This window comes from Mastigoproctus giganteus, chromosome 10 (assembly GCF_048544385.1).
Source record: "Mastigoproctus giganteus isolate SK-2022 chromosome 10, ASM4854438v1, whole genome shotgun sequence".
Taxonomy (NCBI): Eukaryota; Metazoa; Arthropoda; class Arachnida; order Uropygi; family Thelyphonidae; genus Mastigoproctus; species Mastigoproctus giganteus.
The window spans coordinates 212538930-212551934 of NC_143584.1; the positions used below are offsets into that span (position 1 = coordinate 212538930).

The window sequence follows — 13005 nt, forward strand, 5'->3', positions numbered from 1 at the left end:
GAACAATGGAAATTGCTTCAGCTGGTCAGTTGTTGTCAATGCCTTACGTACTTTCTGTAATTTAAATTGCAAAAAGTACATAAGGCATTGACCACAATTTTTACATATTGAGTTTCTCCTGAATACAGTCTACGTGTTTGTCTGTTGCGCATGCTGTCTTACGATGTCGCAACAAGTAAATGGAAATCTGCTGGGAAATCCCCTGTATCATCGTGTTTGATTGGTCGCTACTTCTACTACTACTGATAGGAGCGACCAATCAATGACCTCCCACATGATGTAACTAAAAAACGTCAGAGCTCATATAAGACACCGCCGGGTAGTTTCGATTATCATTCGCAAGCAAGTGTCGTGTCAGTGACTCCGTTTTCAATCTTGGCTCTGCATTTAAAAGTAACAGGAGCTTTCTGATTGCAAAAATGGCCACTAATAGTTCGGAAAAATATGTTATAGCCAAAGAGGCAGCAGACCAGACATTGAAGAATTTTGTTTCTCTTGCGCAAGCAGAACTTCGAGAAGAGGGAATTGTCGAAGACCAGAAATTCTTCGACTTACTTCGAGATGAATTTAAAACAATCAAATCCAGCTATTCTCCAGAGGCGTTGGAACATGGTGTGCCTTACGATAATGCCCTTAGGAGATTTGTCTACTTGCTGAGATACGCACCCTGGCATTCTTGTGCGGTGGAACACTTCGCGGCAAAGTATCTAAGCGAAAATCATCTGAATCTTGTCAAACGATGGTTTGATCACATTAAGATGAAAAAACAACTGAATGTGTGTTTACTGGGCGCAGGTCCAGGATGCGAGGTGATTGGCTTTTTAAGAGCAATGAAGAGATACTATAGCCTGCTTGGTGACGTAGCCATTAACATCAGTGCGGTGGATAAACAGGCAGATTGGGAAAACACGTTTCGTCGCTCGCTAAATCACGTGGCACACGAAGAACTGAACCTGTCCGACATATCAACTCATTTCTATCAATGTGATCTGTTAACAGATTGGCCTCCGGAGGTCTCGAGAAGTGTAAAAGAGGCGGATGTCATCCTGATGGTGAAAGTATTGTCCAGCCTTTCATCTCAACGGAAACGCTGCCAGTTATTTCTACAGGTAAGTTTATTGTGTTTGAAATACGTATCCTTATGGTGGCGCACACAGATATTTGGATCTTTTCTAGCGTAAACACTTGACCATAATCTATATAATAAGTTGCTTATGTCTCTTCGTCTCTGTCTGGAACTTGACTATCTCAAAGACTAAACCAGCTTTCGACCTAATTCCTTTTTTTTTTTTTTTTAACCAAGGTCATCCCACTCACACCTTAGCTAGCAGTGAAGGGAGCCGAGGGAAAGGATTTTGTAATTACTTCGATATTAATCTTTACTTCTTCTCTCAAGCAGTTTTGACGAAATATTCGCTATTGTTATTCTAGTATTATATAATTCCTTAAGTCCCAATAATATTTAGCCATCTGGCTCTGTGGTATCGTATAAAAGTCTTCCTTTATTTGGCTGTGTATTGACATTCCCACATCAATTATTGGAGATGACGGCTGATGTGTGAGTGACCAACCCACAGGTTCCAGTCAATATCTGGAAAGTTAAAATCTCCCATTACAAGACATTCTGATTTACTGGCCCACTCTATTTCTCTGCACAATTGTTCGTTGTACTCATCCGAATCATTAGACCTATTACACGCTCCTAATTCTCATTATAATGGACATTATAATGCGAACATCCAGGGCTTTTGGTCGGTCTCAGGCTAACTCTTGCAATAAACAGCTAACCGACCAAAGAGCGCACGCAATTAGACTGACTCCTCATTATCTTAGCTGCTTTGGAATTTAAAACATCTAATCTTCTACACGTTAATAATACAATGTACATTAAATTGCACTATGAATATAATCACAGACACCTGCCCATGTGCAGTGTTGCTTCAACTTGATGTGATGTTCATCAGATGTAGAGAAATTTAAATAACACATTCCTTGATGATAATTTGAGTCATTCAATTAGTGTGCAAGAATACGATATTTTACAATATTCTGGTGGAGTTTGTAGATATTGCAAATCCATGGTGTGTACTATATTTCTGTCAATGTAGTGCATTTGTGTATATTATCTATTCAATATAATTCATATTCATGCCAGCCTTCAAACTTCCACTGTACAAATCTTTATTTCATTCTCTTTCAGAAAGTCTTCCACGAGATGAAACTTGGGAGTCTTCTATTTTTCTTGGACAACAGTGGCGCACCTGATGCCAATGAAGACAGTGTTCCTGATTTTCTGCAAAATCTATTTTGGGATGAAATTAAAAACTACCACAAACAAAATAAGCCACTTATGATGATTAGAGCCAGAGGAGCAAGCAATTCATATACATTTCAATTTCCTAACGAAGATATTCAAGAAACAATTAAGGAGATCACCGAGAAGTATAATATTCTACCAAACGAAACTTTGAGTACTGTTGTGGGGTTCTGGGTAAAATCTGACCATTGGGAGTAGATGAAGAAAATATTTGAATTTTTCACTACGAGGGAGCTGAAAAGCAAAACCATAAGTGTGGTAGCGTGATTGTTCGAAGTTAAAAACATGCGTGTTCGAATCCAACGACGAAAATATCTAGACCCTTATTAACTGGGTGCAGGGTGTGTGGCTGCCATAATAGTGGACGAACAGTGGATGAGCTGTGAACGAACAGTTTATTGTCAATCCGGAAGCATGTTCAGACGCCAAGAAAGAAATTATCTCTGATTTCTGCAAGAAAAGTTATGGTAACTGTTGTCTCCAACTACCTTGGTTTTCTTACCAAATTGTCAGCAAGATGTTATTTACTTTTTTGTTATTTGTGTGTTTTGTTAATATTGCAGACTTTGTAATCTCTGTGCAGAATATTAAAAGAATATCTATTTTAAATACAAATGCATTTTTCTAATTAACTTCCTTCATCATACACTGGAAGTCTTCTTGAGTAGCTCAGTTGGTAGGATCGCCGTCCTCTCCACTCCGGGTGGAAAAGAACTGAGTTCAAGTCTGAATTTTTCATAAGGTGGCTGAGTTAGTCTCAGGTGAAGGTAGTGTGGCTTTCTCTTCCGGAAATTCTGGTTTTTCGTCCAGCAAACAATCAACCTCAGAACACAGCAATTTGCAGACGATATACTTGGAACAATATGGCCTTAGTCGCTGATGCCCCGAAAACCCTATTACAACATCAACATACACTGGAACTGCTTTTAGGTAGCATGAGGAACCAGGATGCTAACCCTTTTTGGGGGTTGGCATCCTGGCCTGTCCCACTCCTCCAGATAAATTCAAAAGGACATACAACGTAATTTCGTCTAAATCAAAAAGTGGGTACGATTCTAAATAGCGGCCACCCACCCCAAATCCTGGACGTTCTAAAGGTTGCAAACCATGATTCTTTGCGCCATTAGTTTGAACTGGATCCTTTCCACTGTCGATTTATTGCTACCATATATTCAAATCAGGAAAGGATTTCCGGTATACTTGGCGGACGGAAGTTACATCACTTCCTTTTTCAAAAGGCGCTCGACAGATATTGTCTGAACTGTATACTGTACAAGTAAAATAAAAATCAAAATTGACCCATAACAACTCAGCGTTGTTATGGGCCTATATGAGAGCTTGAAGGACAGGGTGGATGCCCTAGAAGGATTAAAGGTGAGGGGCCCCATCAAGCTCTCAGCTGCCCACACCAATGCCAGAGCTTGCACTTGGTCATCACGCAACACAGCGGCAAGCCCCATGGCAGAATGCGCGGGTCCCAAAGGAACTAATAGTTGTTGGTGACTCTATTGTCAGGGAAACGGGGAACGTGCTTTGTAAAAAGGATAGGTGGAACAGGACCAGAGTATGTCTGCCAGGGGCAAAGGTTGATGACCTTGTAGAGCGGATATCATCTTTTAAGGGCACAAAAGGTGATATAGTTGTACACGTTGGCACTAATGATATTAGGAGTAGGAGACCGGTGGAATTACTTAACAAGTACAGGTCACTGTTGAGCAAAAGCCGTGAATTAGGGTTGAATTTGAAAGTGTCTGCAATTCTGCCCAGACACGATAGGAGGGAGTATATGATGAGAGCCTTGTCGATCAATTCGGCCCTGGAAAGATTGTGCAGGGCTCAAGGGGGAGAATTTTTTTCAGCCTGGTCTGTACTTGTTAACAGGAGAGATTGCTTCTACAGGGATGGGATACACTTAAATAGAAAGGGTGCAAGAATATTTGCTGATGCTATCGAGGCAGTGTTAGGTGAGTCGAGAAAACTGCTATATTGGGGGATACAAGGACTAATAGATTAACAATAGCCACTGGCAGAGGTGAAAGCGATTCTTGCACTGCTTCTATTGGAATCAGCCGCAGCCTGGAAAACAAGATGCAGGATATTTCAGAGACTGCTGGGAATCATTGGGGTTCAAATAAACACATAGGTTGTGTTAGGGTAGCTAAGAAAAAGAACAGGTGCATGTAAACTTTCGTGTACACCAGTGCTAGGAGTTTAGTAAATAAATTTGATGAATTTGAGGTATTGCTCAAAACATCAAACGCAGATATTGTTGGGATATCAGAGACGTGGTGTCACACAGATATAAGGGATGCAGAACTGCAATTTCGGGAGTACAACGTCTACAGAAAGGATAAACAGGATAGGAAGGGAGGAGGGGTTATGCTATTAGTTAAGAAATACATAAAATCCAAAGAAGTGAAGCCAGTCGACATCGCTCGACAGTGCAGTGTTGAGTCAGTTTGGTGTGACATAAGCATTGGGAGATCAAAATTGAGAGTAGGAGTGTACTATAGGCCTAATGACTCTGAATGAGTAAAATAAGAAACTGTACAGGGAAATAGAGTGGGCCAGTAAATCAGAGAGTCTTATAAGGGGGGATTTTAATTTCGCAGATATTGACTGGAATTTGGGGGCTGGTTACTCACACACTAGCAGGGCTTTTGTGGATTTATTGGATGATTGTTTTCTGCATCAGCATGTTCGGGAGGCAACTAGAGGGAGTAATACTCTTGATTTGATTATCAGCAGTGATTCTTCATGCATTAAGAATCTGCAGTTAAAGGAACCACCAGGTGGCAGTGATCACAGTGTGCTGAAGTGGGATTTACTCAAAGAGGTAACTACCATTAGGGGTAAAGGGAAGGGTTATTGCTTCCGTAAAGGCGACTACGATGGACTGAGACAGTATTTAAATTCTATACAGTGGGACCAACTGATGATGTTACCAACAGCAAATTCAAAATGGGAAGCATTCAAAAAACTTATCTTGGAAGCTACTAGGCTTTACATATCAACTAAGAAATATTGTTCAAGGTTTAGGCCTAAGTGGATGTCAGATGAACTAATGAGGCATATGGCAGAGAAGAAAAATGCATGGGATACATACAAATTAACACGTAACACAGAAGCCTATGACAGATACAAGTTGATCTGTAACCAAGTTACAAAGGAGGTTAGGCAAGCGAAGGCAGATTACGAGAAATTTTTGGCAAGGGATGCAAAAAAAACAGCAAAGAGTTCTTTACTTATGTAAACTCTAGAAGGAAGGGGATGAATCAGATTGGTCTACTTGATATCGATGGGTCACCTGTTGATGATCCTGCTCAGGTAGCTAACAAACTGAATGAATATTTTTCATCGACATTCACACATGAGGAGTTATTCAGCGAGGGGCATGCCAGGGGTGTATTCAACTCTCGCAGTAAGCTAGAGAATCTTGTAATAACTGAGAGTAAAGTGGACGAGAAATTTTTGAAGATAAATACAAGAAAGGCACCCGGGGTGGATGGGATCTATCCAGTTATATTAAAGGAGGCAACAAAGGAAGTAAGCAATAAGTTTGCCATAATTATGAGAGCTTCCTTGGACTCAGGGGAGGTACCCGTGGACTGGAGATGTGCAAATGTGAACCCAATTCACAAAGGAGGATCAAAGGCTGACACAAATAATTATAGACCTCTCCGTTTAACTTATGTTCCAAGAAAATTAATGTAGGCACTGGTTAAAGAAGCACTGCAGGATCATCTAGACAAGACTTCAGTTATAGCTCGGACACAGCATGGTTTTGTTAAGGAAAAGTCTTGCCAGACCAATTTGATTGGATACTGTGATGCAGTCACAAAAGAACTGGATGCAGGGAATAACTTTGATATTATATATTTAGATTTTAGAAAGGCTTTTGATACTGTTGCACATGGAAGACTGCTGACAAATTGGAGCAGTATGGCATTGGAGGGAAATTGCTGCTATGGATAAAGGGATGGTTGAGGAAAGAAGACAGAGAGTGGTAATCAGTGGATACTGCTCATCGTGGACTAATGTTATTAGTGGAGTCCCTCAGGCTTCAGTGTTGGGTCCATTGTTGTTTTCTGTATTTGTAAATGTTATTGATGATGGTATATCAAGCTTAATCTCCAAGTTTGCAGACGATACGAAGGTTTGCAGGGTTGTCAAGGACACCACTGACACTATGCTGCTGCAACAGGATCTGGAAAGGTTGAGCAGATGGGCTGAGAGGTGGCAAATGAAGTTTAACATTTACAAATGTAAAGTACTACACATGGGAAACAGCAACCCCAGAGCAACGTATCAACTCTGTGGTACAACACTGACAGTGGTAGAGAATGAAAAGGACCTGGGGGTGGTTGTGCACGGAGATATGAAGTTCTCTGAGCAATGCAGACGGGCTGCAAGAGTAGCTCATGGAGTATTGTCAATGATATACAGGAATTTTTCTAGCAGGGATAAGGAGGTGATTATTCCATTGTATAAGGCAATGGTCTGGCCACACCTAGAGTACTGTATACAGGTCTGGAGGCCTCATTTCAAGAAGGATGTAGGGATACTGGAACGAGTTCAGAGAAGGGCAACAAGATTAGTGAATGGAACAAAGGGGTGCTCTTACGAAGAAAGGCTTAAGTTTTGCAAATTACAGTGTCTGGAGACTAGGCACCAGTGAGGTGATCTGATAGGGTTTTATAAAGCCTTGAATGGTTTAAGCATGCTCAATGCTGATGGGATTCTTCCTCTCGCTCAGAAAAATCACCTGAGAGGGCATAAGTTCAAATTGAGGAAAGACAAATGTAGGATAGATGTGCGGAAATTTGCCTTTAGCCAGCGGGTGGTTGGTTGGTGGAACAGACTTCCATCCCTTGTGGTGGAGGTTGATAGCCTAAATAAGTTTAAGGCTCAGCTGGACAGGTATTTTGAACGAACAGAGGGGTGAAGTGGAAGTGGGTTTTTTTTTTTTTTTTTTTTTGGCTGATGCTGCATAAGCTTGCTTTCTTGCATCAAATGCCTCTACTAATGCTAATGCTAATTAATACTTCTTCCTTGTTAAAGTTAACTGAAATTAATACTTCTTCCTTGTTAGCAGGGCAAATTCATGAAATATATAAATTAAACTCTTTCGGAAAGACACACTAGATGGAGCCACTTGTTTGGTTAGACAAAAAGAATGACCTCAAATAGTGTATATGACAATGTCATATAGGAAACGGGCCCAATCTTTTCTTACATGTTACATTTAAATATAATAGTTTATTTATTAATATATATGTGTTCTGTATAAAAGCGCATGTGCTTCCAATAACATACTATTTTATGCGTATGAATGTGTCTATAGTCTAGTGCAGTGGTTTCCATACTTTATGTTACTACGCCCCCCCTTTAAAAAAATCTAATCATGGCACCCCCCTCCCTTCATTTCATAAAATAATAGACCCATTTTTAAATGGTAAGAAGTGTATTAATACAAAAAATGAAAAAACCGTAAGTGACAGAACCCTGATTTCATTCCAGCAATCACATACGCTTAAAAACACAGATCTTAATTTTCACTAAAATCTCAATTTGAAGAGATAAAAATAAAATAAAAACATGAATGAATAATCTTAAAATAAAAGGAGGTAACACTCTGATTGACATATACAGAAAGGAATAAAATTGTGCAAATTTCTTCTTCTCTCTCTCGCATTAGAAAAACATTAAAACAAAATAAATTTCAAAGCTAATATAACAGATATATTTAGAATCCAAGTTGTTTCATGAAGTGTCCAGGGGCAACACACATCTCCAAATTTGCCATGTTTCCTGTTATGGTACTTCTAATGGCAGGGCAGTGTACTTTTGCACCAAGATTGCTTTTAGCAAACGAAAGACCACAAAGTTCACAAAATTCTGCTGTTTTCGATAAAGCTGTCATGTAGAAACAGCGCATGCGTCGGTTCTGTGACTCTTACGTCTGCTAAATTCTAATCTGGAAAATTGAAAGCAGAAAATATCCTCAATGCCCGTATGACAAGTGTATAGGAATTGGGCCCATTGCATTATTTGGAGTCATTCTTTTTGTTTGAGTGTGTATTCTTGGAACAGTTTAATTTACATACAATATTTGATTTCTTTGCGGTGAATTTGCATATCGGGAGCCTTTTGGAAAAGACAGTGATGTAACTTCCACTCGAAGTGTATACCGGATTTCCAGATTTCGCGATTCGTATATACAGTAACCTTATAGCCAACACTGGAAAGCATAGAGTGGATTGTCCAGCTAATGGCACAAAGAATCATGAGTTGCAAACTGCAGCCCAATCCAGGATTTCGGATGGTTGAGGCTGTTGAGGATCATAGCCGCTTTTTGATCTAGACGAAATTACTCACTTCATTTGTCCTTTTGATTTCATTTGGGGAGTTTCGGCTCAACTCCAGGATGGACCACATCTCCCAGTGTACGATGAAGGAAGTTAAACAAAAAATAAAGACATACATATTTAAAATAAATATTCCTTTAATATTCTGCACAGAGATTACGAAGTTGGTAACACTAACAAAACAATAGATAACATCTTGCTGACTTTTTAATAAAGAAAACCACAGTAGTCAGAGAGAACAATTACCATAAATTTTTTTGCAGAAAGCTGAGATCTTTTTCGCTCTTGACATTTGGGCATGCTTTCGGACTGATAATCATTTGTTGGCTGAAAGCAGGATAACAACGAAATTTGGATATTTAATTTAAAAAAGTTTATTTACACTCCAGGACAACCAAATAGCAAGAGTATTAACTCCACTATTATGGAATCCACACACTCTGCATCCAGTTAATAAGGGACTAGATATTTTTGTTGCTGGATTCGAACAGGAACACAATCTATTCTACCCAAGTGTCAGATTTCACCCAGAACCCCACAAACGTACTTAAAGTTTCGTTTGGCAGAATATTATACTCCTCAGAGATCTCCTTAATTGTTTCTTGAATTTCTTCGTTAGGATATTGAAATGTGGATGAACTGCTTGCCCCTGTAACTCTAAACATCTTAAGTGGCTTATTTGTGTTGTAGTAGTTAATAACTTCATCCAAAAAAGTTTTTGCAGAAAATCAGGAACACCATCTTTATTGGCATCAGCTGCTCCACTGTTGTCCAACAAAAATAGAAGACTCTCAAGTTTCATCTCGTCGAAGACTTTCTGAAAGAGAACAAAATAAAGAGTTGTACAGTGGAAATTCCAAGGCTGGCATGAACATGAATTATTTTAAATAGATAATATGCACGAATGCACTACATAGACAGATGTATAGTACACTCCATGGATTTGCACTATATCCAAATATAATAATTTAAACATTCACAATTCGTTTTTTCATGGCATATTTGGTATAAAAGTCCAGAAGAATATTCTAAATAAGTGCCGAAATTTAGAAAAGATTAGGTTGCAGTTTTAAAGAACAAAGCAACTAAGGTTCTGAGGAGTCAGTACACTCTGTCTCTAATTGCGTGTTTTCTTCGGTCAGTTTGATGTTTTTGCTAGATATTAAAAACAGAGTTGGCTGAGACAGACCAACTTGTGAAAAAACCCATTGTAAAACATTCGATGTGTGCGAATGTTTTACAATGCCGAACAAAGACTTTTATACGATACCACAGGTGTACCCAGAGGGGAGGAGGGCTTATATAATACTAGAACTCCACAGTGAATATTTCGTCAAAACAGTTTGAGAGAAGCAAAGATTAATAAGGAGGTAATTACAAACACCTTTCCCTCGATTCCCTTTGCTGCTAGTTAAAGTGTCAGTGGGGCGGACTCGGGTAAAACAAGGAATCAGATCGAAAGCTTGTTTAGTCTTTGAGTAATTTAAGTTCCAGATATAGACATGAGCAAATTACTATATAGATTACAATCACGTGTTTACACCAGAATAAAAGATACAAAATATCTGAGTGCGCCTTCATAAGGACACTTATTTCAAACACAATAAACTTACCTGTAGAAATAACTGGCAGAGTTCCCTTTGAAATGAAAGCGTGGACAATACTTTCACCATCAGGATGACGTCCGCGTTTCTCACACTCGTCACTACTTCCGGGGGCCAATTCGCTAGCAGATCACACTGATAGAAACGAGCCGATAAGTAGGGCAGGTTCAGTTCTTCGTGTGCCGCACAATTTAGCGAGCGACGAAACGTGTTTTCCCATTCGGCTTGTTTATCAACTGCTGTGATGTCAATGGTTACGTCACCCAGCAGGCTGTAGAATCTCTTCATTGCTCTTAAAAAGCCAATCACCTCGCATCCTGGACCTGCGCCCAGTAAACACACATTCAGTCGTTTTTTCATCTTAATGTCATCAAACCATCGTTTGACAAGATTGAGATGATTTGCACTTAGATACTTTGTCGTGAAGTGTTCCACCGCACAAGAATGCCAGGGTGCATATCTCAGCATGTAGACAAATCTCCTAAGGGCATTATCGTAAGACACACCATGGTCCAATGCCTGCGGAGAATAGCTGGATTTGATTGTTTTAAATTCATCTTGAAGTGACTCCAAGAATTTCTGGTCTTCGACAATTCCCTCTTCTTGAAGTTCTGCTTGCGCGAGATAAAGAAACGTCTCCAATGTCTGTTCTGCTGCCTCTTTGGCTATAACAAATTTTACCGGACTATTAGTGGCCATTTTTACAATCAGAAAGATCCTGTTACTTCTAAATGCAGAGCAACGATTGAAAACTGAGTCACTGACACGACACTCGCTTGCGAATGATAATCGAAACTAACCAGCGCCTTATATGAGCCTTATACGTTGATCAGTTGTGTCATATGGGAGGTCATTGATTGGTCACTGCTATTAGCAGTAGTAGAAGTAACGACCAATCAAACACGACGAAAGAAATGGTACCACCACAACTACGTAAGGTGGCATGGGAACAATGACGTCATCAGACTTGTTTCTACATGTGAAATACAAACTCTGCAGTTGGATAGTTTGTGATGACGTTGCCACGAAAATGAAACAATCTTTAAAAATGAATTTCTTTTTCAGTTTTAGTCTATGTTAAAATTAAAAAAATAATAACAATATATAGAATAAAAAGGGGAACAGAATAATATATTAAATTCAAAAGACCACAAAGTATTTTCTTTAATAAAAATTAAAGAAAAAAAAACTTTACAATTGAGGATAATTCAAAGGTAAGATCGGCCATCTTGAAGCAATTTCCATTATTCAAAGATAAGCTCTGGAAAACGTATTTTATATTTCCCTAGAAGCATTTCGATACATAAGCATTTGGGGACGGCCAAAGTTTATGCAAGATGGGTGATCAAAAATCTTTCCGTTCATGGATGTGTGCGAATTATTAAGACAAACTTCAGACAACGTCATCAAAAGAGAATTTATATTTCAAATATGGAGTAAAATTCAAGTTACAGATTGGACCTATAGATGGAGCCATCGTTCACAACATCGGTAAAATAAATTTAAACATGGAGGCAGTACAGAACATAAAAATCTTAACTTTTCAGGTTTTCAAAGGCGAAGTGTGTTTCTAAACATGGGAGACAAATATTATTAACAATGGAAATAAAAACAAAAACTTTACATTCAAGAATAAGAAGAAAAACATTGTAAAATAAATTTAAACATCAAAAGCAGTACAGAACATATAAAATCTTTACTTTTCACGTTTTCAAAGACAAAGTGTGTCTCTAAACATGGGAGACAAATAGTATCAACATTGGAAATAAAAAAAAAAAAAAAAAAAAAAAATTTACATTCTAGAATAAGAAGGAAAAAAATGTTTTTTCAGCTTGCAGAAAGGACCGATAGATGGTGCCACTATACATAGTGGCACTTATATAATATATATATATTTAATCATCAAACACATAAAATAAAAATCATTAATTTCAGATTCTCACTGGCAAAATGGACTAACAATAACACAGTATTTATTTCCAATAGTATCAACGTTGGAAATTTAAAAAAAAAACTTTTTGTTTCAGGTACATACAAGCAGAAGATATAAACAACGATCGGCGCCCGGCCCTTCGAAGAAGGGCCCCCACAATTCATTGCAGAATACGGGTCTCTTATTGGCTGTTGTGCTGTCCACACGCCTGTCTGTGATTAAGAGACAGCCAATTATTGTCTAATATTTTCCAAATCTCAGTCTAACTTTCATTATTAGTGTTTGTTTCTATTGTTTTTCTTTCTATTGTACAGTACCTCAGTATCTAACAAACATCAGCCCTGATGTTGACATTTCAACTGTACAAAAATGTACTTTCAGCTCCCAAAAGAGCAGCTTTGCGTTAGTTGAAAAACGAAGTTGAGTAAAACTAGCTTTTCGACTGATAAAAAACGTGCGTTTATAAAGCGTGCGAAAAGATACTACTGAAAGGGTCCAATATTAAAAAGCACTCTAAAAACTCACTTTTCACTTTAAAATGAAAGGTTCGCATGGTGCAAACTAATATTTAGTTGAACCGCCCCAGACCCTGATGACAGCAGCACACAGTCGAGGCATTGACAAGATCAATTTCTGAAGATATCAACTGATAGTTCATGGTTCCAAACACGAGTTATGGTTTTCTGAATTTCACGAAGGGTCTTTGGTGTCTTTCTGGCAACTGCAGGTTCCACACGATGCCAACAGTTCTCTATAGGATTCACGTCCGGGCTGTTTTCTGGT

General features: G+C 38.7%; 2 protein-coding genes across 2 annotated transcripts; one reads left to right on the forward strand and one right to left on the reverse strand.

The window, feature by feature from the left end:
* Positions 1 to 335: 335 nt before the first annotated feature.
* LOC150079860 (uncharacterized) lies at positions 336 to 2880 on the forward strand. The gene is made up of 2 exons (XM_090382667.1): positions 336 to 1109; positions 2201 to 2880. The coding sequence occupies exons 1-2, from the start codon at positions 420 to 422 to the stop codon at positions 2513 to 2515; spliced, it is 1005 nt and encodes a 334-aa protein (XP_090238793.1). The 5' UTR covers positions 336 to 419; the 3' UTR covers positions 2516 to 2880.
* A 6352-nt stretch (positions 2881 to 9232) lies between these two features.
* LOC150079861 (uncharacterized) lies at positions 9233 to 10988 on the reverse strand. The gene is made up of 2 exons (XM_090383258.1): positions 10299 to 10988; positions 9233 to 9502 (listed from the first exon to the last, which is right to left on the reverse strand). The coding sequence occupies exons 1-2, from the start codon at positions 10986 to 10988 to the stop codon at positions 9233 to 9235; spliced, it is 960 nt and encodes a 319-aa protein (XP_090239384.1).
* Between the last annotated feature and the right edge of the window lie 2017 nt (positions 10989 to 13005).

What these genes read in the sequence shown, in the direction of transcription:
- LOC150079860 (XM_090382667.1), top strand. Translation starts at nt 420, where the DNA reads ATGGCCACTAATAGTTCGGAAAAATATGTTATAGCCAAAGAGGCAGCA. An exon ending in GCTGCCAGTTATTTCTACAG is followed by an intron (nt 1,110 to 2,200) that starts GTAAGTTTATTG and finishes ATTCTCTTTCAG; the next exon opens with AAAGTCTTCCACGAGATGAA.
- LOC150079861 (XM_090383258.1), bottom strand. Translation starts at nt 10,988, where the DNA reads ATGGCCACTAATAGTCCGGTAAAATTTGTTATAGCCAAAGAGGCAGCA. An exon ending in TCTGCCAGTTATTTCTACAG is followed by an intron (nt 9,503 to 10,298) that starts GTAAGTTTATTG and finishes GTTCTCTTTCAG; the next exon opens with AAAGTCTTCGACGAGATGAA.